The following is a 25965-nucleotide window of genomic DNA, read 5'->3' on the forward strand; positions in this document are numbered from 1 at the left end:
GATCATTGTCAGAAGCACACAGAGACTGATTCGACAAGGAATAATTTCCATATACAGGTAAGCAGATAGGCAGCCAGATAGTACAGCACACTTTCTCTGTTACTGTCTACCCGGATCAGGTGATGGTCTTCTACTTTCATTAACTGGGAATAGGCTAGTGATATTATTGAATATCCATAGCCATTCTCTAGATAATGTCCCCCAGTATCTGATATTTTAGGACACAACTTTTGAATGAGAATGCATATCTTCTAAAAGATGCTTGCTTGATTTAAAAGCACTGATTTCTAAACTTTAAAACAGTGCTACTTAATTTTAATATAGAATTCTGCATTGTATGGGCATTTAATGTTGACTTTTAACAAACTTTATTATATATATATATAATGTTTTAGCATTACATTGTGATGTAATTACCACCAAAACTGGTTATTACTGTAAACTGAAAGATGGTACAAGTAAAATATAGCTCTACAGACTTTTATTGAACTATTAAAATGATTCAAATGGGTACAGAATTTTAATTAGATAATACACAACCTTATAGTGTAATTTCCCAAGTATAACTCTAATAACTCAGTCTAAAAAAGGAGATTCATACTCAAAAGGCACTTCTGTGCAGATTTGAACTACAAGCATGAAATGTATATGTCTTACGATTGTCCATTAACGTAGTTTTTCTTTCATTAATGTACACATTTAATATGTTGTTGGCATATATTAGAACAAAAGTATTTAGATGGGGTGTACTGTTTTTATCCATCTGATGGTCCACTGATTAAAACAAAATTGCTGATGTAAATCTAAGGGTTGTTTTTCCACTTTAACAAGTAATTTTCATGGTTTTATAAACCATCAGTTTGTTTTCAAAATACATTGTAGTTTATTTGATTTGTTTATCAAAAGTACCAGTAGTTGGCTTTTTTTGCTTGATGTCATGAAACAATTTCTCCTAGAACTATTTCATAAATTAATTTGTCACAGGCCTAAATCTAAATGCTTAATACTGTTATTAATATCAATTGAGATAAGATACTGTATATTGATATATGTGTAGAGGACTATACAGAGGATGGCATCAAAATACTGTATCTTAGTGTCGTAAGCATGATACTCTGATTCAAATTTTGTATACTTCCAATTGTATAGTAGGATTTGTATATTTGAGATAGTGACTTCATTTATCCTCATATTTGGGAGTAAGTTTTGAAATGAATACATGTTTTATTTTAGCAACAAGCCTGCTTATTCATTTCTTCATTCACTCCGCTTGTATACCACCAAATCACTTACAGATTAATGACAGTTTACAAAACAGTCAACAAAAAATATCCATAAAGCAAGTTAAGCATTCTGCACCATAATGTAGTGATCTGTGTTGTGATCTAAATCATTTATCATCTACAATTTTGAAATAACAAGGAATTACTTGAGGTTACAGATGTGAAAATATTCTTAGTCACAGCCAGTTTTAAGAAGCCATTATCACAAAAGAAACTGGAATTGCTATGAAAGTGAGGAGGGACGTTGTGCACACAGTGAAAATTTTTAATATGGCAGACAATGTGACATAGACATATTGCCAGTCAACTTAGTCAATACATAGACCTAATACATGTAGACACCACAGATGGAGAACACAAGGCTAGGGAAGGCTGCTGTATATAGAGGAAATAAAGGGGTGCACTTTGCAATGCTGTGCAGTCCCAGTGAGATTGGATCAGCTTTTATGTCCTACCTGAACTTTTTGAACATGAGGCTCATTTATTTTATATAATTCATTTCAGTGGAAGGTTTTGCTTGGATTGGGGGGATGTAGGCAGGTTATGAACAGAGCTGCATAGCTAAGAGCAACAGAACCTGCCTATTTCCCCTCAACTGACTTCTGCTTTTAGGCATCTCTTTTGCTTCCTGCTTAACAAGGGCTGGAAAATCCATGGTCCATATTCCACATACAGCCAACCCCAGTCTCTGGAATCTTTGCCCAGACCATGTATGCAACACTTTCATTTGTTTTTTAACGTGAAGAAAATAGGTATGTTAAGTATCCACTAAACTTCACACTCCTATTTTGTTTTGTTAAAGAACTCCACAAGGCTCAAAAGACGCATTCCCTCTGTGGCTCTTAGATGCAAAGAAGTTGCAGACTCCTGTTCTCAACTTCAGCCCACATTTTGTTTTATAGAACTGGAATAAAGCATTAAACTAAACAGAGGAGAAAAATCTTCCCCTCTGACTAAAGCTTGAAGATCCCTGGTGGCAAGTTTTTTTTTCCACATCTGTTTGAAAACAGACTGTTTGATCTCGGCCATAGAAGTGAATGGATTCCATTCCTATCTTTGGCAAAAATGAATATGGTGATCCCTTATCTGATGGCACTTTCTTCCTAATCCTTCTGTGAAACAAAACATTTTTTTTCCATTCCACACTTCACAGAAGTGAAACAATGGCAATTCCCCTTGCCTCTCTAAGGTATTTCCATTTTTCCTCCCTTTCTTGAGCATTGATGCTAAGAAAGGCTCAGCTGAAATAGCCCTCAAAGAAAATTGTCCTTGTCTAACAGCAAAACTCTGCTTATTTCTTGAGCATCTACAGCAGGACAAAGCACACTGAGATATATATCCAAATAAAGAATATTATTATGGTTTGATTACATCCTTAATCTGCTTTTCTCTGAGCGCCAGAAAGGGCTGTCACTGGATTCGGACTGAAGTAGCTTGTGATTTATTATGTAAGCTTTGAATGATGATGTTCAGTGAAATGTTTCAAAGTCTGTAGGATGTATCATCAGTTTGGTTGACTTGAGAAGATAAGATTTTCCTTTCTGAGGCTTCCAGTACAGTCCTCGCTTGTTCCTCCGTAGTTTTCCTTTTGAACTTGGCCTGACGTACTTTCCATTCAAGTTCGTTTCTTCACATACACTGTACCACCAGCCACCTGAAGGTGATATTTGGAACACCATTGAATTGACATCCCAGTAGGTTAACCACATGGAGAAATACACAAAACCTTTTTAGGTACCTAAAAGGCCTTTCCTGTGTGACTGGGATTCCCACAAAAGTTCTGCTTTCAACTGTCCTTAATAGTAATCTGGTAAGTTATTGAACCTGGATGTGTTGGGACTGCAATTCTCATAGTCTCAATATGGCCTTTGGCCATGGTGGTATAGATGATGACAATTGTATTCTGAAGAAATCCTTCTCCAACCAAGTTATCTAGAGACACATGTTCAGGAGAACTATAAAATAATGGTTTCTGGGCTGATAGAGAATGTAACATAATACACTTGGATATTTTTAAAAAATTATCTCCATGTGTGGAAAGCTTTTGTGTAGGACAGAGGAGATATAGCACTGGGTTGTCTGTTATATACTAGCTTTTTGCATGCAATAAACTTTTTTTTTTTAACTGAATTTAATCCTCTTCTATATATCCTCTTTGATTTCTTCATTTGCTTCTTGGCTCATAGCGTTTTATTGTTAGTATAGTACTAAATCCCATCCCCTGCCACTATTCCCCCAGATTATAAGAACACCTAAAACACTGACATATACAGAAAATACCTACCTGAGTTGCTTTCTGGACAGTTAAGCTTTCTTTCAGTGTTGTTGCCATGATCTTTTGTAGAAAATTTAATCTCTTTCTGTTCAGGCAGAGCATTTGGAATATTCCCAGTAATCCTAGAGAGAAAGACTGCATAATCGCTTTCTGGACCTCCCATTTGGAATGTATACTCAATATGACGTTTGTTAGCTCTCCAATCTTCAAGCTCAATACGTAGAATGTAGTCAGCTTGGTCTACGATGGAATAGATCTTACGAAGGCCCAGCCAAAATTCTCCTGAAAATACAAGTGGCGCAAATAGAACTATTAGGGCTGATCTGAAGGGAAGATGTAATCATTAGTGTTAGATCTGGGAATTGCATGACTTACAATATGTAGACAACTTGAATCTTGGAAGTCCTTGAACTTTGGATCACCTGCAAATGGCTTATTTCATTAATCCCTTTTAGAGTATGCATTAATGAACAATAAAACAGGAAACTAAAACTAAGTATAAATAGAATGAGACTTTGAAAAAGTCTGAAAAGGAAAGGAAAGTCATACTCAAGGAAAGTATATGAGTGAATCTGTGTAATAAGTGAAGCAAGCAGCATCTATGAAAGTTAATTGCAGTGGAAATGGACTATCATCCTTGAGGGGGAAAAATACCCTTAATTGATATTTGGGTAGTTTCATTTGCTACATTATCACACACATAAATTCAGCATTTTAAGTAGACTGCGTATAGCACAAGCCTCAGAAGTAAACCTCACTGAACAAGCCATAGCATGTTTAAGCTACAAAGGAGAAACAGAGAAAACTCTAACAAAATACAGTTTCCAACAGAATAGCTGTATGAGTCTGCTACAGCAAAGACAGGTCTTGCAACTTTTTAAAAACTTAATACACATATTATATAAGCTTTTAGAGTCTAAACTTCACTGCGGCAGATTATCCTTCATTAGTTTTTATTTTATGTTGCAAACTGCCCGTTAGGATTACAACATATCACTTTGATCTTGCTCATGTCGGCATTACAGACCTTTGTAATTCAGAATTTATTCTTAATGATGCTGGTTCCAGAGATGCTAAAGATCTTATCTTTTTCCTTATCATTTTCATTCTATGCCATTTCTGGGAAAAAAATGTTAAATCCTAACATTTCATTTCTTCCTCATTGAAAATTTTAGTAACTGAACGTGTGTGCATGGGGATTTATGAATGGATGGAAATGCATACTTATATTTTGTTATCCTTAAACTGGAATGCTGATAAAAATGTATATAATTGCACAAAATGGAAGCAAATCATGTGAGTTTTGACAGCAGTTCCTAGGAATGCATAGGTTTGCATGTACAGAATATCATTTACATATTAGCTGTGGAACTAAAAAGCAGAAGAAATACTGTCCTCAAAAATGTATACTAGGTATACAAAACTTTAGCCTATTACTCTAAACATTTAATAAAACTAAGTTATGCATATGCGTTCCATATTGTATACACACATGCACACACATATACCTTTTGATGTTTTTGCTCAGAGAGCACTCTTAGGCTCTGCTAGCTTTAGAGCTCCCAGATGTAGCCAAAATAACCTGCTGTTTAGTTCCTGTTTTGCCAAGGGGATGAGGCTGCATTCCTGTCCTATATAGAGCACATTTGTTGAAGCAGAAGCAGCTTGCATCCAGTCTTTAGCAAGGTGTGCTGGAAATGTATTCACTAGCCTCTGCCTTGAGTTCAGAGTCAGAGATTAACCAGAGCAAACATGGGTGGATTCCTGCACCTGCTGATTTTGCGGGGTGATTGGCTACTTAAGCCCAGAAAACACAATTCTCTATGCTGGAGCAAGGAGAAAAGTGGAGCCCAACAGCTGATTTTATGCTTTGAGGTCATCCCATGAGAGCAGAAGGTTTTCTCTGTCTCCACATGACAAATTCCCAAGCATGTATTTTGAGGCTTATTACTTAAATTTGCAATGAAGATCATGGAACACCCTCCTTGTGCAGGTGTAACCAAGGTGTGACTTTCCTGTCATTTCAGTGCCAGGTCAATTTTTTTTCTATTTGTCTGGACAGTAAGTTGATCAGATTGCCTTCCTGTGTATTTACTGTGTACACATAATAGTATAGTGTATTGTTGTACTGTTTACCTTTCATTTTAGGATTGTATTCATGTTGTTAGTATTGGTACTCTTGTTTAGAATTACTGTCCTAATATCTTTTAATGATAGGCAACTTATAAATATAATGAACAAATAGTAACTTTTCGTCAACAGTGCATTGGCTCCTCTGATTAATTGTTTTTCCTGCAAAATGTGCCTCAGAAGCAAGGGAATGGCTTAAGTTAAATTAAATTGGAAATTATTAAAAATTGTCTTCATTGGCTGTGTTTAATATGCAATTATAATTGCACTCATATAGATGAAATGCATTTCCATGCAGACTTTTTCATTCAAAGAGTAGAGAGTTTTTGCAATAGCAGAATTAGGAAGGCAGTTTGGTGTCACAAACCAGGGCAGAATAATCCAGGGCACTAAGTCCTGCTTAAAATCCCCTTCATATCAGTGAGTTTCAAACTAGGCAACTTTTAAGATGTGTAGACTTCAACTCCCAGAATTCCCCAGCCAGCATGCTGGTTGGGGAATTCTGGGAGTTGAAGTCCACATATCTTAAAGTTGCCAAGTTTGAAAAACTCTGTTTTATATCATGCACTCAGTGTGGGGAAACAGGGAGGCTAGAAAAGGGTAATTATTTGTCTATTAACCTACTCTAATTATATACCAATCAAGCTTAAAAGGAAGATGAAAGACTAGTGTTCTGATTAGCATTTATATGTTCTATATTTGTTCTAATTCCTCTCAAGTTTTCGTAAATATTCTTGGATAAGCTAAATAATAGAACACCCAAGTATTTCTATCTCAGTAAGCAAATAAAAAAATTAGAAATGTAAAAACCAAACCAGAAAAATGTTTAGCGTAAAAACAACATCAATATTGTAATTAGCCTAAAATTAATCTAATTACCTAATAATATCCTCGGTGCAATTTAAAGTGCTTGGTGTGACCTTTCATGGTTTGGAACCAAGTTATCTACAGGTTCACATTCCTTCATTAGAATCAGCCCAATCCATCTCATCTAATTGGGAGAAGCTGTTAATGGTTCCCCACTACGTTTCATATATCCCCTCTCATTAGGTCTACTGTTGTAGTAGCATTCCATCAATTCCAGGTTCTCTTGTCTCATCCATGTATAGCTTGTTCCAGTAATCCACTTATCGTCAGATTGTCCTGGTTCCCCAGCATCTGGTGCAGACCTTGTTAATCTGGGCAATGTCCGAGCCAGCATGGCTGTCTTAGTTTGTGTCGCTCTCATATCTGAGGTAGCCAGGTGAAGCATTAGGAGGTCTTTGCCCAAGGACCCCTACTGGTAAGGGTTCAACCTAGTCTCCTGCATCAAAGGCCAGCACTCTAACCACTATGCTATCCAGCCACTATATATATTTGTTGCTTCCTAGTGATGATCCAGATTTCTGAAACCCCAATATGGTAGTCCTGATACTTGGCATGGCATTTTATAAATTATAGTCTTAACAAATTGCATGGGTGCCAGACTGAGAAAAGTTGGTACCTGTATGCATTAATAGAATCCATTCAGATTTACATTTATGAGTAGTTAGATCTGGACTTGTTTGTAATCAGACCTATTTAAATGTGCTTGCAGCACATTTAAAGTTGTTGTGTGACTGTGAAGCTCTGTGCTTAGGAATTTAAAACAGACAAGTTTGAAGAGAGGGAAAAGGTTAAACAATTCTACCTTAACTAGATCAACCTTAACTAAGGACATGAACCAATCATATCTCATTTACCTATGTCTAGGGTTTTTCTCCTCCTTTCAAAAACTATCATCAACAAGCACATAAACATTACTTAGAGTAAACTGGAAAATAAATATATTTACCATCAAGATTACCAAACCCATCTATATAACTCTCCCACGTTTGGTTGAAATCTGTTGATCCATCAGATCTCTTCTGAATAATTGTCCATGAGTTTTCTGTGGATGAAGATGATAAATTATTAATCTGACCCATTTGATTGTTTTAAATCATTTTTAGAGCTTGCAAAGTGTGTTATGTCTCTGCATGAATGCTCTGCATATAGTTGTATGCAGAAGAGAACCAGAGTACACTTTAACAAAAAGGAAATTATTTGCACAATGTTGACTGAATTTGCATCTCTATATGAACTTCAGTCTATGCAATTTAGTCTCCATTCAGATATGTGTACAATTATAATATGCACTTGTCTGACCCAATTGGACTTAATGATTTATGTATTTTCTAAAATAAATACAATGACAATTATAGTTAAAAATCCAAATATCTCATGCTGCCTGATTATTTGATTAAAATTACATTCTTAGCAAATAAGAGTGGTGACAGCAAATTTGTTTAATAAAGAAATATTTAAGGAAATCAGTGCTTTCCAGGAGATAAAGATGAGTTCTAAAGGAAGAATAGAAGACTGCTAGTGTAACTAGCCATACCTCCTTCCATTTCACAATAAACATTAAATGCCTTGGATCCATTGGGCTTAATAGAATAAATCCCATTAGATCTTTCCCCCATGTTGTAAATCCAGGTACAATCAGTAGCATTACCTAAAAGAAACAGAAATTTAGAAAAATCGATGCAACTTTTCAGAGTGTACATTACCTTTTTTAAGCAGTCATTAAATCAGATTTTGTACCATTTAGAATTTTACATTTGAAAATAGATATAGGCTTGCAATAGTGACATTAACATGTACTCTTGGGGCGGAAACTTCAAAGGTGGAAGTGAGGGAAGAATATCAAAACTAAATCCTTTGGTGGAGTATTTGTATCCATTCCTTTAACAGCATATTCAGTTAATTAGTTCTTTATTAAGGTCACTGACCAGAATTTTGCAAGTTAGCAAAGGAAATGAACCATTTGTTTCAAGTAAAATAAAATGCAAGCATAACATTGTAAGAAGATCCTCAAGGCAATCAAGGCATGTTGAGTTTTACAAACAGTATAATAAAATGTTGGCACATTTAAGGAAACTGAATCATACTGTTCTGACAGGAGTAGCTGTACCTAAAATAAGTCAGAATTATCTGGGTTCTTCATCAAATAAGGAATTATGAAGCAGGTCCTTGCATCCTTATAGAAGGAGCAATAGATTCAGTGAGCTGTTCTCCACAAAGGCCCAGTGTTACCTTGTATGGAATTTTTAAATATTTGCTCATGAGAACAATTATTAGGAGGGGATTAAACATGCCAATATTAGTCCTTTTTGGAGTTTGGGAACAGTTATTTGATTTAAATATCTTGCCGAGATGAAAAAAGGGACTTGACTACAGGTAATCCTCGCTTACCAACTGCTCATTCGGTGACCAGTCGAAGTTACAATGGTGCTGAAAAAGGAGATTTACAACCGGTCCTTGGCTATTGCAGTATCCTCGTGGTCAAGTGATTACAATTCGAGCATGTGGCAACCAGAGTGCATTTACGATGGTTGCAGCGTCCTGCAGTCACCGTTTGCAACCTTCCCTGCTGGCTTCTGATGAGCAAAGTCAATGGGAAGCCAGCAGGAAGTTGCAAGTCATGGTCACGTGACGTCACGCTTAATGACCCACAGTGATTTGCTTAATAACTGCAGCCAGAACTGATAAGTTGGGTGTGGTCATTTGATATTTCACTTTACGACCATGTGGCTTAGCGATGGAATTGCTGGTCACAATAGTGGACAGTAAGTGAAGACTATCTGCTCAGAAACACATTTCTGAGTAGGGCAGATTGGTCCAATTGGCCTCCAAGTCTGTGGTGCATGCTTGAGTCTAGTAATCACTTAATCATAGCCCATGATCAAAATAACCTCTTTTGAGAACAGTGTTACAGTTTTTACAAGGATGATCTTTTCCATATTGATTAATAGGTATCAGCCATAATAAAGAATATAACAGACCTTCTGAAAAAACAACAACTTTAGCCAGTAGACAAGCATATTCAGTCAGCAAATGCTGATAAGATTAGGGCCAATGAAAATTAAAAAAAAAAAGTTTGAAGAAAATCAAGGTCTCCAAAAGTTAAAAATAATAATTAAAGGAGCAAGAAACAGACCAGTAAAGACTGAATATTGTTGTTAGACGCTTGACTGTTGGAAAATGAAAAACATATCTTCCCTATATTTTGTATAATTCTAGGTAGTTCACATCAGTAAACACAATATAACATGATAAAACACTACAGAATCCCTATAGCAGTGATAAAAAATATTTAAAATAATAAAATGGTCATTTGATAAAAATAACAGCAGGAAAAAGCAGGATGACTATCCTAAAGAAAAAGGAAGGTTTTTTTTTTACACTAACTTCCAAAAGGTGGTTAATGGAAAAGTGAGAGAGGCCTATCTCATAGCATCAGGCCAACAAGATGGCTCTCAGAAGTTGTAGGGACAAACAAGGAGCTGTCTGAAGATGATTTCAGTGGATTAGCAACTTCATATGGAAGAGGCAGCCCTTCAAATATCTTGGCACCAAACCATTCATATGTATTGCCAAAGCCATGGTTTCCCCAGCTGCAACATGTGGCTGAAAGCCAGACCATGAGAAAGGCTGAATTAATTAAAATTGATGCCTTTGAATTGTGGTGCTGGAGAAAATTGTTGAGAATATCTTGGACCACAAGAAGAACAAATAATTCAGTACTAGATGAAGTAAAACCAGATTGCTTGCTGGAAGCCCTAAAAATGAGCTAAACCTTCAGTATTTTGGTCACATAACATGAAGCTAAGAGTTATTGAAGAAGACCCTAATGCTTGAAAAAATCAAAGGCAATTGAAAAAGAGGGTAACAGAAGACAAGGTGTCACTGTTAACACAAGCATGAGCTTACAAAAACTCAAAGAAGCCATTACTGACAGACAAAATGATGTTCATCAGGTCATGAACAGTCAACAACAAACCATTCAGGGCTTTAAGGAACATTGCCAGCACTTTGAATTGCACCCAGAAAATAGCTAGAACTAGTACAGCTGTTTCTGATGCTGGGAAAGATGGAAGGCAAAAGGAGAAGGGGACGGCAAAGGATGAGATGGTTAGACAGCATCACTGAAGCAATGAACATGAAATTGAGCAAATTCTGGGAGGCAGTGAAGGACAGGAAGGCCTGGTGTGATATGGTTCATGGAGTCACAAAGAGTCAGACACGACTTAATGACTGAACAACAACAAAAATATAGCTGTTTAAATAAGGGACTCATGCAGGATTCAATAGAATGTCTTGTTTTGGAGGAAAGGGCTAACAGGAAGACTTGATCTTATTTTAGGAGAGAGGTAAGACACACAACATTTTATTTCAGATCCCACCCTTACTTTTAAAGAAATGCTTTTTGGTATTGTAAAAATAATAAGCAAAATAATCAAATCTGTTTCTTACATACATACATATTAGTATCAAAGTATATACCAGAACAGTATTCCAGGATAGTGCTATATTCTAAACACCAGAATTACTTTTTTAAAAAAATCCATAAGCACATCTACCTCTAGAACTGCTATTTTTAGCTGTTTTTTTAAGGTTAGGATTCCTGTCATCTTCCTTCAGAGAAAATATTTGTGAGTCATTTTGAAAACCAGGGTTGCTTATCTGAAAAGAGAAAGAAATTACTTACATACCTGTACTTCATTAGTAAGATAGGTTATCTGTTCGCCGAGCACTTTGGAGCCCAAATGTATGAATGCACCAGGGTTAGACTGGAGAGGGGAAGGTCTACTGATGATAACAGTCTTTGCAGGCCGGGAAAAGATTGGGGGTTAAAATTCTCCCTACATATGCCTATTTTGACTATGTACATTATATACAGAGATATAATATAAAACTCTGAGTCTACATGCTTGAGTGATACAGGCTTACTACTTCTGCCAAAAGAAAAGTTCCCAGAAAGAAAAAGCATCATGGAGAAATTATCTTCGACTAGGGACAGGAGTATCCACCATGTCAGGTGAGGGAGATAAGCACAGCTTTTTAGGGCTACAAAAATCTGGAGAAAACTAACTCTGCTCCCATCTAGTAGTTGTCCAGATATTTGCTGCCCAAATCTGGTAGACTAAGATTGCTTCCTTCAATCAACACAATGAGCAACAAATTCTTTCACCTAGAAAATACTAGGCTTTTTGAAAAAGCTACAATGGATGGGATTCATATAACACGCTAAGCCATATAAACCATAGTTTACCAAGACAGTGCTGTATTCACACAATTTGTTGATCAAACAAACCAAATTATGGCCTAGCATGATATATGAACCCAGTCATTGAGTACTGTTGTGTTACACAGGAAATAAAGTCTGCAATCCTAAACTTACCTTCTAGTGAAGCTTATCTGAACAAAATAGGACCTAAACATGCATAAGAATCTGCTGCAGAGTGTACATTCTCACATTAAATATAGCAAACCCAAGTTTGGTTAGAGTTCTCCAACCTTGGCTCCCTAAATAATTATTCCTTGGCCTTGGCTGTTGGCAAGCTTGACCTTCCATATGTAGGAATACAGCTGAAATCATGAGATATTTCAGAATTTACTGTATAAAAACTTTCTGGAAGCTGGAGTGAGAACCCATAGTGAGTGAGTTTACATATCAGACTATGCATGGTTATTTAACAATAGTTTATTGAATAAGCTATATTTGTACAGCTAAACTAAGTCAACAAGCCACATTTAGGCTGACTATGTTGCTTGCATATTGTATTAAGACATATTTTGTGAATTATGGCTTCTTGAATTCTACAGTTGGTTGGGTTCGCACAAAATACTAAGCCAAATCTAAAACTATGATATGACTTAATATGATGTATGGTGCCAGCCAGTGAAGATTCATTTTACATATATTATAGATGGAATATAATGGAACTATAGTTCCTAGAGATTAAGCCATGGAACAAGCTTTATTTGATTTTGCCATGGTTTAATGTCTTCTTTGAACCTGGGTAGATAAAAGTTGATATTTTAGAATGTTCTGTAAACTCAGCCAATTAAGGTTTAATCAGTAAACTATGTTTAAGCAAGGCCTGGATTAAAGAAGCATATGAACTCATTCTAGATGTTCTTACATTGATTTTTCTGGCCTATCTTTTCATGCTGGTTTCTCCATTTCTACCCCACCTACCCTTCAGTGATTTGTCCTCCTTGGTGCTTCCTTGTTTACTCCCACCCACAATTTTCTTTCCTTCTTTTAAGTTGCCTGAACCCATTTAAACTGTCCCTAGATTAGAGAAGGCTATTAAAATTCAGAAACTTTACCTTTTCTTCCAGGTCCAGTATTTGCTCTTGCTGTTTTATGAGCTGAGCATGTTGCAGTTGAACAATTTTGAGAAGTTGTCTGAGATGGTTATCTTGCTGTTCAACAAAATTCTATATGGAGAGCAAAAACAATAGCTCAGACTCAAAGGATCATAGTTTGAAGCATAAAATGTGCCCATATTACTCTCTGCAGTTAGTGTAAGCAGCAAAGATTTTATTTGAGATCTTAGCCAGATAAACTCATTACCTAATATTCTTTTGCCAAATCAGAGTGTTTGAGTAGAAGGGCAAGCCAGTTTTTTCTAAGCCTATTGCTTTATCATGTTAAATCAGGAATTCCCAAATGTTTGGGCATCACAACCCATTTAGAAATCCTTATGCTGCCTCTCCCAAATGCCCATTAAATTTATCCATCATTTGGCACATGTTTAAAAGTAAATGTTGGGCTTCCACTTCCCCATCTTTAAGTGTTCTGCAGCCCATCTTCCCATTCATTCCCACCAAAATTACTGTACTTTTTTACATTGTTTGTAATCTTATAGTGGGGGAACAGTTACTAAATTTCTTTATATTTGTTGTGATGAAGGTTGGGAGTCACTTCTTTATATATTTCTTTTCTTTTTCTTTATTATATTCTTTCTTTTCCTTCTTTTTCTTTTTTTCCTGCACTTTCTATTCTTTTTTTTTAAGTTTAGCTTGTATTAGTTTCGACTATTGTAACCAAAATTCTTAATTAAAATTATATTCAGAATATATATAAAATAAAATGGTTTTCCCTATATGGCATATTCCAGACACATTGAATTAAAACTTCTATCATTTCTTGGCCAGCATGTCGTTGAGTCATGCCAGCGCATGTTGAAAGGAATCATAGTGCAACATATATGGAAGGCATCAAGTTTAAGAAATTGGCTTAGGCCAGCATAGCAAACCTTCCTCTAGAAAACAGTCTTCTGAAGTTTGTGGATGATAAATGAGGATACTGTACATCTGATTGATTATGTGCCATCAATTTGCTGTTGACAGTTAGTGACCACTTAGTCCGACTTCCTCCAGAATGATCAGTCCCCGTCTGGCCCTTCAGGTCTTCCCATGGTGTACCCATTGCCACTGTAATCAAATCTATCCATCTTACTGCTGGTCATCCTGTTCTCTTTCCTTCCCTAGCATTATAGTCTTCTCAAGAGAGTCAAGTCTTCACATAATGTTCCAAAACATGATACTTTGAGCTTGGTCATTTGTGCCTCAACTGAGAACTCTGGATTGATTTGTTCTATGATCCATTTGTTTGTTTTCTTGGCTAACTATGGTATTCTTAGGAGTCTTCTCTAATACCAAAATCCAAAAGCATCAGTACTCTTTCTAGCCTACTTCAAAGTCCACGTTTTGCTTCCATAGAGTCATAGGGAAAACTATTGCTTCCATGATTCTGATATTTGTAAATATAGATATGAATATCTTTCCAAGGCCTTCAGTGCTACTCTGCCAAGTGCTAGTCTATGGCATATTTCTTGACTGCTGGTTCGTAGTTGATCCTAAAAGGCAGAAGCTATCCACCACTTCAATTTCTTCATTGACGGTTCTAAGGCTGATTGCTGTAGCTGTTGTCATTAGTTTTGTCTTCTTTATACTTAACCATGGTCTTATTTTTTCCTTGTGTTGCTTAACTTTCATTACTAGAGCTGGTAGATCTCTTGCATTTTCAGCTACCAGAGTAGTGTCATTAGCAGAGCACAGGTTATTGATGTTTCTTCCTCCAGTTTTAAAAACATGCTCAACCTCTTCCAGTCTTCCAATTCCTCAATATAGCATATAGGTTAAATACATGAGGAGAGAGAAAATAGCCTTGTCTTAGTCCTCTGCTGACCTGGATTAGCCTGTTTCACTATGTTCTGTCCATACTTTGACTTCCTGGTCTGTATATAGGTTTCATAGGAGGACAAGTGAGATGTTCTGGGATTCCTATTGTCTTAAGAACATTTGACAACTTGAGATGTCAAAGGCTTTTCTGTAATCAGTGAAGCATATATTGATTTTATTTTGGTACAGTTTGGCTTTCTCAATTATCCAGTATGCATCAGCAATAACATCTCTATTCCTCAGCTGTTTCTAAAACCAGCCTGAACATTGTCCTTTCCATGTAGGGCTGTAATCTGCATTGGATAATCCTAAACATTATTTTGCTAGTGTATGAAATATATTGTGCGATAGTTTGCACACTCTGTTAAAGCTCCTTTTGATTGACCTCTTTCTAATCTTAGCATACCAATTTGAGGCTGGAACCTCCTGAGTTTGGAAATCTTTTGGAAGACTTTTCCTTGTTTATCTGTGTCCATCTTCTGTGTCTAAAGTTGTCATCATAATACTGCTTCTTTTCTTCTAATAATTCTCGGAAAATTCTTTCCTGAAATTTTTTCTTTCTTGACTCTTCTTTCTCTTTTCTTGCCAATTTCCACCATTTCTTCCGACATCCAGTTTGCTTTCTTCTGTTTCAGTCTTTGGCAGTCTCTTTTCATATTCATCCTTAACAACTTCTTTGAATTGATTCCTCATTCTTCTGGTTACCTATCAATGAGGTTCAGGATTTCAAGGCGGTTCCTCATGTTCTCCTTGAAAATGGTGGATATATGCTCAGTATTGTATCATGGAAACTAGTTGGCTTAGTTCTTCCATTTTAACTTGACTTTCACATGAGCAGTTTGTGATCTGTTCCACAATCAGCCCTAGCCATGTCTTTGTTGTTAAAACTGAGCTGTTCCATCTTCTTGTACTAACAATATAATCAATTTGATTTCTGTGTGCTTCTGTAGGTTATGTCCATCTATATAGGCATCATTTTCATTGTTTGAAGACTGTGATAACAATAAAGAACTCATTGGATTGGCAGAAAATGATGAAATGCTTCATTTCTCTTTCCTAGGTCATTCAGTCCAACTACATTTTTCTCCTTAGTATTTCTAACTTTGGCACTCCACTCTCCAGCTCCTTGCTTGCATATTCTATTGATTTCAGGCTGAATGTGACTATAACACTTATCAACCTCCTCTCCTTCTGCATCAGTGGTTGAGTATAAATTGGACAACAATCATATTAAAACGTTGTCCACAAAGTCCAATTGATGTTATTCAGTTGTTGACTACATTGTACCCAAGTACTGTCTTTGGTATATCTTTCCTGACTATGAAAGCAGCACCATTCCTTCTTTGTTTTTATTTATATATGCAGTTTATGGCCATCCAAATCCCATTGATTGGGCAGCTATTTCACATTTCTGAGCAGTAAACAGTATGATCTGCTGACTGAAACTGTTCGTTTCAGTTAGCTGATGCCTAAAATGTCAGTGTATGTACCATAATGATGCCACATCTCAGAAATGTATGCTTGATGTTTATGCTCTTATTGTTTAGGTACAAGAGAAAGCAAGTGTTATGTTCTTATTTTTAAAATGATCTTTGAAATTTTATTAACCACCTTCAGTAAATAAAAGCATATTAACAAATTTAAGGTGCATTTTTTATGCCTGGCAATAAAGCTATAGGTTTGTAAAGATGAAGGAATGCAGATTTCTTCCTTATGAACTATACAAATGAAGTGTTGTAAAAGTATATGGCTATTGGCATTACAGGTTGAAGGTGAAGGCAATTTCCAAGCTTTGCTACTCATTTCCGTTTTGGCATAAAACTATCACTTGTTAATTACTTCTTTTAATCTAAATAATCACAGTTGAGCTGAACTGGCAGAACAGAAGTAGCAACTTCTATTTTACATAAGTCTGTAAGGAAAGCTGCCAAAGCAAATTTACTAAGAACCAGATATTACTTTCAAGATCTTTTATATGCTACACATTCCCTTAATGGCTATGGGTAGCATACAAAGCACAATAAAAACATCATTAAGAAAAATGCTAATTACATTCCTCAAAATGAAGCACATTAGCACAGTAGCCACAGGAATGACTATATAGTTTTGAATTACATCACTGTTCAGAATACAATTTACTTTGGCAACACTCAGTATGTTTATTTCTACTTACTTTAAGTGATGCAATTTCTTCTGACTCATGAATTTCAAGCTGGGTCTGAACCAATTTAGTTATTTTTTCTTCAAGCTTCCCTACTTTGTTCTTAAGTTGAATCTTCTCCATGGAAAGGACTTCTATTTTGGAATTAAGCCGCAAAGATAGATTTCTCATCTCTTCATTAGTTGCTTGCAGTCTAGTAGTGGCTTTTTTTAATTGTTCTTCTTCTTCTTTCATTTCACTAGTTTGTTGTGAGATCTCAGAAAAGGATTCATCAAAAATGTTAAGCCTTTGAAAGATGTCATCCATTTGGCTCTTGGTTTTGATCACAAAGTCTTGAAGGCCACGCCCAAGCTGGAGTAGTCCAGTGGCTAGCAAATGCACATCATCAGACATAGCAAATCTTGGTTTAGGCTCAGGAGTTGCAGATTCCAAGTAAATATAATCATCTAGTCTAGCTGAAATTACTAGAGAAATCATGAAAAGTAATACCAGAATAATTTTCATATTCTTTCTGCTTATTCTGTATAAGTCACTTTGAAAAAAGAAATGTCTCTCTGTGCTATTTGTCTTTCTCTGGGAGAGTTCTGCTGTGCCTATAAATATGTATGGCACATTCAGTCTTAAAAAATCAAGTTGGGGTAGTTGATAATTAAACTTGAATGAATGTAACCTGTGTCCTCTTTAGGCTCTTTGAGCCCATCTGATGAACATTTCCTGATAGCAAATGTTGTTCTAAGTGTAAATAAGGCTTACCTTTAAAGATGACTTCGAACCTTCAGCTGATACAGAACTTGGTCACTGGAGTGCTGCTATCAGTTTATGTAGCACATATTATGCCAGCTGTGCCATTTTAACTTTGAAACCTTTGAGCAGTTTGGAACAACTGATATAGAACTTGGCCACTTCCACTCATATTGTCATGTCTGCTCTTTAAGATATGCAACAGAGGTCTTTTTCTAGAATGTATTCAGGTAGTTTATATCCTGTATGAAATCAGGGAGAAGAGATAATAGGAACAGATCCAATCAGGAAAGATAATGAAAAAGTTGGATAACAATATCTATATTTCCAGAATATATACTTGGTTCATAGATATTGTTTGGCTCAGCATTTGGTGTGAACTCTGCTAACTATTATTCAGCAAATGATGGTTAATAAAACCATATCTAGCACTATGTTGTCATGTAACATGCTTTTGAAAAAAAATGAGATCTGGCTTTTATAAATGTTATATGAGAAATGTGTACTTCAAAAAAGAAGATGGGCAACTTTTTTTTTTTTAAAGAAGGAAGCTCTTCATAAGGAGGTGCTTTTTAGCATATACTTTCCCAGCTGATTTGAAATTCTAGGAGCTTTTCAATGTTTTCCATTCCACTCCCTCCCAGAAACCACAGTACTCTCAGTACCAAAGTAACATTCTGTTTGTTCAGCTTTTTAAGCAAATATATGGATATTGAATGTAAAGATTACTGAACTAACCTAGACTTCAAAAGAGCAAATTTACTCTATTTTGACATTATGGATTAAGTAACATGAAGTAGCCATTATATGTATGGTTGGTTGATTGTACACATATTATAGAATAAAATAATTCATAGAAAAGTCATGAATCAAAACCTTAACAATTATGGGGAAATTATTATTACAATAAATAGATGTTTATGACACTTTCAAGAAATAAGGAGAGGGCTATGCCATCCTAGGCGGGCATAGATTTAAATGTTAATTTAAGGGAATCACAGCTTCACTAAAATCAATGTAATTCTATCACTGCCAGCTTTTACCATGGGTGGTCAATTTTTACCCTTCCCCCCTCCCCTTTCAGCAGATATCTGGAAATAGAACCAAGGAGTAAATCAAAGTTAGCTGTGCTTAGTTTATATTGAAATCAATAGGAGTTAAGTTGTCCCTAATTTACCCCATTTATTTCATGGGACCCTAGTCAGCTAACTAATTACAGGCTTATGTGTTAGCTAACTTTTATTTGTCCATGTAGCTTTTTACTATCTCTGGTTTAGGTAGTTGCCATTTCCTATTGTTTGATCCATGGTTTGGAAACCAAGAGCTGGTTTCAAAAATACAAAAAACCACTAGCAATATAGATAAATGTAGGAGAGCTTGGAGGAAGACCATTCTGAATTGCAAGAGTATCCATGTTTATCAGTTTATGGCTTGCACGGGTATGGCACTCTTTAAAATGTAAACCATGGAAGAAAGACTGTTAGCTTCATTCAACCAAGATTTTACCAGTTCAAACTTCAAGGCATTCCATTCATATCTGAGAATGAAATAGACTGATGAGATTTATGGATTATAAGTGGTCTGTCTTGCATTATAGTGTATATCGACAGGTGACTGATAATATGCATTACACACATGGCAAAAAAAGAAAATGCAAGATATAAAATGTGTTAATAAATAGAAGTAGAATATGGAAAAAGAGGAAGATGGGCAGTGAGAGTTATCCACCGTTGTTTCCATATACATGTTTATTTGTAAAAGAGTAAGCAAAAAAGAGGACATTTATATTAACATTAAGGATACCTAACATGGGATCCATGGCACCATGGTGCCTACAATACTTCCTTTGGCAGCTTCCAGGTCCCTGGCCTGTTCTGTTTTAAAATGTTTAAAGCTTATTTTAATATTAAATAAAATGTAAGGGAATTGGTACTCTGCAAAACCAGAAACATCTTTATTTTCAAGAATATCATTGGGTTCTGCATAGACCCATATGCATTCTTAGAAAATAGAAGTAGTGAGTAGCTGCATTTCAGTGCTTTATTTGTAAATCTTTTGCCCAGAAAAAAAAAAAGAAAAGGGAAAAAGAGGTAAGGTGAGACTTGAGAGTAAGTGTGGGTTCAGTAGCATCCACAGGGAGGTAAAAAAATCAAGATGCCAGCAATGACTGCAATTTATAAGCTTCCATGATGTGAATGAGATGGGCAGTGACTAAATTTGAAATATAAATATAAATAAATAAATAAATAAATAAAAAAATTGACTTCATGTGGACACAGCCATCATCTTGACTTTTTTGACCCCACTTGTGGATGCCCCTATATGGATGGTAGAGAGCAGTTTCAGTTGTTTGCCTTCTGATAAATCTTTTGTGACTAGCTATACCCATTGTGGCAACAGATTAGTGAATGAGCAAAATCCCTCTTTGAGTATCCATGACATATTTCAAAATGTTAAATCTGTACCTACTCACCCTTAAGGTCAAAGATCCCTCTGTTGTTTAATCAGCTTAGTAGCCACGGTGCAATCCTGATCCCCTTTTCTTGGAAATAAATGCTTTGTTAAATGGGACTGAATAAAATTCAGGATTGCAGTCAGACACCCTATTTAACTCTATCCTAAGCATAGTGTGGGTTTACAGAATAGGTTTATGTAACAAACCTTGAAACTAAATACATTTATAGTATTTTCAAGGACGTTTTAAGATTGACCTAGTGGTATGTGCCCTAGTCAGTATGTAATTTTTCTACTTTTTTCCTTCTTTCATAGAAATCTTCTATATGTTTATCCACAAAGCCTTAACTTTGCCAATCGCCAAGGATCTGCTCGGAATATTACTGTAAAAGTGCAGTTTATGTTTGGAGAGGATCCAAGTAATGCAATGCCGGTATGTTGTATGTATGTGTGTTCCATTTTGATTTTGATGCTGTAAAATGACTGTGCTATGCTTTGTATATTAGATGCAAGTCAAAATCCTGTGCCATATTAGGTGGCATTCCTGCTGGGACAGAATCAGACTGGATCACTGTGCAGATTTCTCAGAGTTTTTAGTTATTTGATACTTTGCTTCTTCTTATTTTATACAGTTTTTAATCCTTCATGTTGTTTTAAGGTCTGCTTGGTGGCATTTCTGCACTTTCCTGCTTGTAACTCAACTGGGTTAACTTGCTGGGATGTTTGTGATCTAAGTTTTGTCTGATTTTGATTTTTTCTATTTATGTATGTGAAGCTTTGTAAGCCACCTTGAGTCCCTTGGAGATAAAATAATAATTACACATTTCTACATGTAGCTCACACCACGTAATGTGCAGCAGATTCATAACATCTGCTTTCTTGTGAAATATTAGTAACTATCTTTGCAGCCAAATATTTTTCTTTAAAAAAAAAAGTCAGTATTTAAGCTAAATCATAATATTTGTCAAGATTATAAATATATGCCACATAAATAGGTATCTTGGTGTTTATTTCTGACTTAGTAAAATTGCCAAAATTGCCAGTTCTGAAGAACAAAGAATGTTTTTTAAAAATGTGTTTGATCATTTATTTTTGTAGGTAATCTTTGGAAAATCTAGCTGTGCTGAATTTTCAAAAGAAGCTTATACAGCTGTTGTTTATCATAACAGGTAAAAAGCAGAAACTTTTTGAAAAACAACTTTTTATTTCAATTGACACTGTACATAATGTTGTAAAATCAGAAATAAAACACCTTCCCCACCCTGGTGCCCTCATATGTTACGAAGATGAGCTCAGGGTAGCAAGAATTCTACATTTCATGCTTTTCATGCTTTTGATTAATCTGAAGCAGAGATTCTGCAGTTGTCTAGCCATGAGCATACAAGTACAGGTTGTCCTCGAGTTATGACAGCAATTGGGACTGGAATTTCCATTGCTAAGCAGTGCAGTCGTAAACCCGATGTCAGTCCCAGTGCCTAGAAGGTCCTTCTTTTGCACTGACGCAGCCAGGGCCTTCTTTCATGTGCCTGCCTTCCAAAACCTAGTGAGAAGGCCGCACACAATTTGGACAAGACAGTGTGGGATTTGGACAAGGGGCAGGTGCAGCTTCAGGAAGAAGGCCTGGTATGGCTGGCAGCTGCCTTGCAAAGGGCCAGGCTGGGCATGCTTTGTCAACAGTGGCAGGAAGAAGACAGCGAAGGTCAGCTGTGGGCAGCAAGGCCAGCAGGGGTAGCAGGGCCAGCAAGCACAGGGTGGTAGGCGTGGTGGACCAGCTGGCCAATATGGCTGACAGGCTGGCAGGACCAGTGGTGTGCAGAGTGGCCAAAAAGGCAGAGATGGGGAGGAGATAGATGGATGGGGGGAGTTGAAGTGCTCCTGTGGTCGTAAGTGTGGGTGGGCTACCAAATGCCTGAATTTTGATGACGTGACTGCAGGGGCGCTGCCATAGCTGTAACTTTGGGGACTGGGCGTAACTACCATTTGTTCAGCGCTGCCATAACTTTGAATGGTTGCTGAACAAATGGTCATAACTTGAGAACTACTTGTATATGTATCTGATCCCTAGCATCTTATTAATGCCTTTTTGCCTTTCAGGAGCCTGTAATCATGATTTTCTGTCTGAATTGCTGAAATAATAATTTATGCACAAACTAAACAGAGAGGTCACATCTTCTGGATATGTGATCTCACATGAAAAGGAATAGAAACTTTTTTGTCCCTTTACACCTGATTAGGAGGCTGAAGATAGGAGAACCTTAACTGGTAGAACAAACCAATGAATATGTTTATGTGGCCAAGAGCCAGAGAATAATTGAGGAGTGAACCTATCATCTTGTTGTACTGAGTGCATCTAAAAGCCTTGTAGTATCTTCTGAGATAGGCAGTGTTAACTAAATAAACAGAGATGCAGATGAATATAGAGAAAATACTTATCATCATAAAGAGAAAATAAAAATCTTACCGAGGAATTTATCCCAGGAAATCTTTTTTTGACATTTATCTCAAAAGCTCCTCTTTAACCAATGTGGTACAGTAGTTGAACTGAGGGGGAAAAGCCTAGGCAATTGAAACTACAGTCCTTAGGTCCTTGAAAAGGTTTTCCAGGGACGTAGAGATTTTTGTGGGTTTCCCTCCTACATCAGAGAGAACACTCCATCCTCAGAGAGGGAAAGCTGCCAAGATTAGGTTTGTTTCATGAGAATGCCTTTCTTTGTTTGGAAAGAATCCCAAAGAGGCCATATGATCTACTAGGTGGAGCTTTGGCTCTGAAGCTGTTGTAAATAAAGTCTTTAAAGCCGCCTTCAGTGAGAGGATATCAATTGATGTGGTGGTGGTGGTGGTGGGGATTGCAGAATCCCACATGTAACTTTATGATCTATTGCCAGCATGACTTTGGAACTGTTGGCAGTTTGACTGTTGCAGCTGTCTTCCACACAAGGTAGGGCTGCTTTATAAACTAATTAAACTAAGTTTTTTATTTACAAATAGAATATATATTTATTTCAAAACAGATCTCCTGATTTTCATGAAGAAATCAAGATCAAACTTCCTGCTACTCTAACTGATCATCACCACCTGCTTTTTACTTTTTATCATGTCAGTTGCCAACAGAAACAAAACACCCCACTTGAGACTCCTGTTGGCTATACGGTAAACAGTTGCAGCAAAACCTCTTCTATTCCTCCCTGCCTTAATTCTGACTTTCAGGGTTGCAGAAATCATTTTTTGCTTGATGTTATTTCTGTACATGTTAATTTGGAATAATGCTGAAGTCAGTTTTGTTTCTTTGATACCACTAGGAAATATGAAATAAGTGGCTAGCTTAAAATTAATTCAACTTCTGTCTTGCAGAATGAAAACTATTGACTTGGGAAGTTCTTATTTTTGTTCTATATGAATGAACTTTTCTATATAGCTGGAGTTCTTCTTTTCATCATTTCTATTCTCCAGTGCTAGGCTTCCTTTCCCCTTTTTTTAAAAAATAAAATATGGGTAGTGTTTCTGTTCTTACCTGATCGGGGAATACCTGTTTATTACAGGTTTTTATGGTTTTATCAGCAAATATTTTCTAGCCCACACACAAGTCTGTGTCCCAATTTCTGTGATTCCAGTAGTGCTTTATTCTGATGCTGTACCTCTTGATATGTTTTAAATAAAGCTGAAATAGTTAATTAGATCATCTTAGTTGATTACTGTAACATGTTCTACATGGGTGCCCTTGAAGAACATCTGGAAATACAGCTGGTGCAAAATGCAATGGTGTGGGCAGTTATGTGTGCTCCAAGATCAGTGCATGTTACAACTTTGCTCTATGAGCTGCATTGGTTGCCAATCTGCTTCCAGGTTCAATTCAAGGTGCTGGTATGATCTATAAAGCCCTATATGGCATGGGGCTGGGTCATTTGAGGGACTGCCTCTCCCCAGTTATATCTACATGTCCCATCAGATCCAGCAGAAGGGTCATGTTGCGGGTCCTCTGTATACAAAGGAGTTCCATCTGGTGGGACCCAGGAGGAGAGCCTTTTCTTCCATGGCACCCACCCTCTGGAACATCATCCTCACTGAGGTTAGATTGACCCCAACCTTGTTAGCCTTTAGAAACTCCCTGAAGACATGGCTATGCCATCAGGCCTGGGGATCCCATGGATTCAGGGAGCCAGCAAGATGATTATAGTGTCTGTGAGTTGTAGGTTGGCACTTTCCCCCACTTTTATGTTTCTGGTTAATTGTTTTAATTTACTTAGATGAGTTTGTTTTTGTTATTTTAAGTTGTGAGCCACCCAGAGGCACATAGGTGAGATGGGTAGCTATACAAATTGAAACAAGTAAATAAAGACTTCCAGTATATTTGATAGGTACTAATGATGTTTTGTTTCTCTTTCCCATTCAAGTGGATACCAATGTTACAAAATGGACGGTTGAAGACGGGTCAGTTCTGCCTCCCTGTTTCTTTGGAGAAGCCACCACAGGCTTATTCTGTACTCTCTCCAGAGGTTAGCAATTTCCTATGGTGGTGTGACTCAGTAAAGTGGGTTAAGCAACAAATACCTAAAATATTAAGAGTACATAGATTGAAAGTAAATTCTAAAAACATTTCACCCACAGCTGTTGATTGCCTAGTTTTGCTAATTATTCTTTCTGCTTTTTCACTGAAATGAGATTCATAACTGGCTTTATTATTTATTGCTTCCTGTCAGGTGCCCCTGCCTGGAATGAAGTGGGTCGACAACCATAAGGGAGTTTTTAATGTAGAAATAATTGCTGTGTCAACTATTCATACACAGGTATGTATTAAGAGTGGTCCCTCTAATGCAAGGAAAGTAACAGTAGATATAGTTACTCTAATATTATGACAAAAATTTTTATAGAGTATAGAGATATGGGCTTAGTTAAAATATATTTTCTTTTAGTAATAATAGATTTTTAAAACAGCAGAATATTATTATTATTATTATTATTATTATTATTATTATTATTATTATTATTTGTTTATTTAGGACCCCTATCTTGACAAGTTCTTTGCCCTTGTTCATGCCCTGGATGAACATATGTTCCCTGTACGGATAGGTGACATGAGAATTATGGAGAACAACTTGGAAAATGAATTAAAGAGCAGCATTTCAGCTTTGAACTCATCTCAGCTGGAGCCTGTGGTGCGGTTTCTCCATCTTCTGCTTGACAAACTGATCCTTTTGGTTGTAAGACCTCCAATTATTGCGGGCCAAATAGGTATTCCATTTAGGCTTGTGTTTGTTAAGTGAAAATAGACATTGATATGGATTCTCTTTTAATTATTCCACTATAATTTAACTTGCCATACCTATATTTAAAATTATAGGCATTTATTTTCATAATTCATGGTCACTTATTGTTTGTATCTTGCTTTTGGGAGCGCACCACAGATCTGAAGATGAGAAATAGAATCATGCATATATATGTCCTTTATGTCAGGTCAAAATGCCTTTTCACTATGTTCTGAAAGTGGTCATCCAAATATGAAAAGAACCACTCTAAAGCAAGACCGCTTATACCTAACTCTGAAAATCTCTCCAGAGAAGACAGTGTTAAATGGGAAAGTAACTGAAAGGTCCAAGGGGGGAGCATCAAACTTCCCTGATTTTTCTTCTGCTGAAGGTCATTTTATGGGGCAGATTTAATCCCAATTAAAATGGATCTAGAAAATCCATTTAATATATTAATGCTTTGATCTGACTGGCCATTATTTGCTGAAATCTCTAATCATGCATAATTTTCTCTAAGTTTAGTTTGTATTAGTTTTTATTATTCTGATGAAAATTCTTAATAATTATATTTTACAAAAAAAAACTTTTCAGTGTATCCTTTGTTGTATTTCATAGAGGAAACAGTGAAAGAGATCTAAA

General features: G+C 36.4%; 2 protein-coding genes across 9 annotated transcripts in view; one reads left to right on the top strand and one right to left on the bottom strand.

Moving 5' to 3' along the window:
• Positions 1–25965, top strand: part of DOCK7 (dedicator of cytokinesis 7) — a 138177-nt gene that overhangs the window by 56406 nt on the left and 55806 nt on the right. For all 8 annotated transcript variants that reach the window (XR_015798560.1, XM_088154291.1, XM_025170719.2 and 5 more), the window contains exons 15-20: positions 20399–20516; positions 21182–21252; positions 23095–23233; positions 24475–24576; positions 24781–24867; positions 25081–25312. Coding sequence is in view for 7 of the 8 variants with exons in the window: in XM_088154291.1 (XP_088010417.1) it covers positions 20399–20516; positions 21182–21252; positions 23095–23233; positions 24475–24576; positions 24781–24867; positions 25081–25312 (749 nt within the window). In the remaining variant the exon portion in view is untranslated. The remainder of the gene's footprint in view (positions 1–20398; positions 20517–21181; positions 21253–23094; positions 23234–24474; positions 24577–24780; positions 24868–25080; positions 25313–25965) is intronic.
• Positions 436–17469, bottom strand: ANGPTL3 (angiopoietin like 3). Its single transcript, XM_025170733.2, has 7 exons — positions 16901–17469; positions 12868–12978; positions 11112–11214; positions 8090–8203; positions 7502–7597; positions 3568–3840; positions 436–2937 (listed from the first exon to the last, which is right to left on the bottom strand). Exons 1-7 carry the CDS (start codon positions 17390–17392, stop codon positions 2753–2755), a joined length of 1374 nt encoding a protein of 457 aa, XP_025026501.1. The 5' UTR covers positions 17393–17469; the 3' UTR covers positions 436–2752.

The sequence above is a fragment of the Python bivittatus genome, unplaced genomic scaffold, assembly GCF_059951505.1.
Source record: "Python bivittatus isolate LINGU-HERP-01145 unplaced genomic scaffold, Pbiv_v1 ctg000700_np1212, whole genome shotgun sequence".
Lineage (NCBI taxonomy): Eukaryota > Metazoa > Chordata > Lepidosauria > Squamata > Pythonidae > Python > Python bivittatus.

Coding starts and splice junctions, on each gene's coding strand:
- ANGPTL3 (XM_025170733.2), bottom strand. CDS start 17,392: ATGAAAATTATTCTGGTATTACTTTTCATGATTTCTCTAGTAATTTCA. Junction 8,204..11,111: donor TAAAAATAGCAGTTCTAGAG/GTAGATGTGCTT, acceptor TGTTTCTTTTAG/GTAATGCTACTGATTGTACC. Junction 2,938..3,567: donor CTGTCCAGAAAGCAACTCAG/GTAGGTATTTTC, acceptor TATCACCTTCAG/GTGGCTGGTGGTACAGTGTA.